The sequence below is a fragment of the Danio rerio genome, chromosome 22, assembly GCF_049306965.1.
Source record: "Danio rerio strain Tuebingen ecotype United States chromosome 22, GRCz12tu, whole genome shotgun sequence".
Taxonomy (NCBI): Eukaryota; Metazoa; Chordata; class Actinopteri; order Cypriniformes; family Danionidae; genus Danio; species Danio rerio.
The window spans coordinates 19002625-19004968 of NC_133197.1; the positions used below are offsets into that span (position 1 = coordinate 19002625).

Sequence of the window (2344 nt, forward strand, 5' to 3'; positions counted from 1 at the left end):
TATAAATATACAGTGTTTGTATAGTGAGAGCTCACTGATAGTCTTCATCATGACCATCATCATCATCTCTCTGCTCCTGCTGGTTTCTCTGGTGCCAGACCTGACCTTCACTGGTGAGATTGCAACACATAATTTAAAGATTTGTTAAGAATATTGAAAAGACATGCTCTAAGTAATTGACTAACAACACTATTTCTTTCAGCTCGTGTGGGTATAGAGGACGGCACTGAAGCAAAACCTCACTCCAGACCTTACATGGTTTCTCTTCAGAAAAATAGCAAAAATAGCTGTGGGGGATCCCTCATTACTGAAGAGTTTGTCTTGACTGCTGCACATTGCTGGAAAAAGTAAGTTTGTTTGTGTGTGAACTTTGATGTTGAGCTTTGAATGACAATGTTTTGATCAACTGAAGTACAATCATACAGTGCATCATATGACAGGGATACAATATGCTTTTTCAACAGAGGTGATGTCATCACTGTTGTGGTTGGCGCCCATGATTTGAGTGAAAATGAAACTTACGACTCCTTTGAAGTGACATCATACATCCCACATCCAGAATTTAGTTGGCAGAATTATGAAAATGACATCATGCTTTTGAAGGTATCAGCCTGAAATTCTTTTGGCTGTTTTAAATGTTTGATTATTTATCTAAAATGAATACAGTTCACCTTTGCAGCTTCTGTTTCCAAACAAACAAACAAAAACAGCAGAATAATCAATAAATGTCCTTGCATTATAGTTGAACAAAAAAGTCACACTGAGCGACAACGTTGGACTGATATCATTACCAAAAAATGGAGAAGATGTCAAAGAAGATGCTGTCTGTAGTGTTGCTGGCTGGGGAAGATTGTGGCTTAATGGCCCAAGACCTGATCGTCTAATGGAGGCAGAGACAGTCATAGTGAGCGGTGAAGAGTGTAAACGCAGATGGGAATCTCTTTTTAAGCCCTCAAAGATGTTCTGTGTTTATGGCCATGGTGGAACCTGCAAAGTATGTATGAAAAATAATTCAGACATTAATGTTTGAAGTAATTACTAGTGACGTGTTGATCTGTGTTTTTTTTTTAACAGGGGGATTCAGGAGGTCCTTTGGTTTGTGGAGACCATGCTGTTGGGGTCACATCCTTTAGTGACCGTTACAGCTGTAATTCACGTTTGCTTCCTAATATGTATACTAAGATTTCAGCATATCTTTCCTGGATCCAAAAGATAACTGGAAAGATTTAATGAAGTCATGAAAAAAAATTGAAGAAATGTTCTGAATTCTTTCATAAATCTTTCAATAAAAGTATTAAATGGCAAGCATCAATCAGTTGTTTTGTCTTCATTGTCACAACCATTTAGAATTACCATTTTTTTGTAGAATTACAAGATTATGAGGGGTCTTTAAAACTACTGGTCAAAACTTGTTCAGACTAGAAAAAAAAAATTAAAAGACTGCAAAAGACTAAATGTAAATAAGCTGTAACAGTTAGTTTCTAACTGAACTGCTCTACTATTCACTTAAACATAAAGGGATACTGTAGTTCAGAAAAAAATACAATTTACTTACACTTTTACTTGTTCCAAACCTTTGAAGAAAGGTTTACTTTGTACTTTGTAACTATTAGCTTCCATAGTATTTGTTTTTCCCATGATGGAAGTCAAGGGTTACAGGTTTTTATCTTCAAAATATTTTATTTTGTGTTCAACAAAAGAAAGAAAACTTTAAAGTGTGAGTTAATAATGATGATTTTTAAAAAAATTTCTTTGGCTAAGCTCTATCCCTTAAAAAATATTTAAGATTAATAATAATTAATTAATAGTTAATATTTTCAAAATACATTCAGCCACTCTGAATTATTAGCTCCCCAATTTCTGTTTAATGGAGAGTAAATTTTTTCAACACGTAAACAATAGTTTTAATAACTTTTTTCTAATAACTGGTTTATTTTTCGTTGTCATGATAACAGTAAATATATTACTAGATATGTTTCAAGACACTTCTATACAGCTAAAGTGACATTTAAAAGCTTACATAGGTTAATTAGTTTAACTAGGCAGATTAGGGTAATTAGGCAAGTTATTGTATAATGATGGTTTGTTCTGTAGATTATCGAAAAATGAATAAAATAAAACTAGCAAATAATTTTGACCTTAAAATGATTTTTTTTTTTCAAATAAAAGTTGCTTTTGTTCTAGCTGAAATACAATAAGCAAGACTTTCTCCAGAAGAAAAAATATTATCAGACATACTGTGAAACTTTCCTTGCTCTGTTAAACATCATAACTTTCAAAATTCACAGGGGGGCTAATAATTTAATTGTATATATATATATATATATATATATATATATATATA

General features: G+C 32.5%; 1 protein-coding gene across 1 annotated transcript; it reads left to right on the top strand.

The window, feature by feature from the left end:
* Positions 1 to 1312, top strand: si:dkey-21e2.14. The gene is made up of 5 exons (XM_068219369.2): positions 1 to 113; positions 203 to 347; positions 465 to 603; positions 743 to 994; positions 1075 to 1312. The coding sequence occupies exons 1-5, from the start codon at positions 50 to 52 to the stop codon at positions 1228 to 1230; spliced, it is 756 nt and encodes a 251-aa protein (XP_068075470.2). The 5' UTR covers positions 1 to 49; the 3' UTR covers positions 1231 to 1312.
* The last annotated feature ends 1032 nt before the right edge of the window (positions 1313 to 2344 follow it).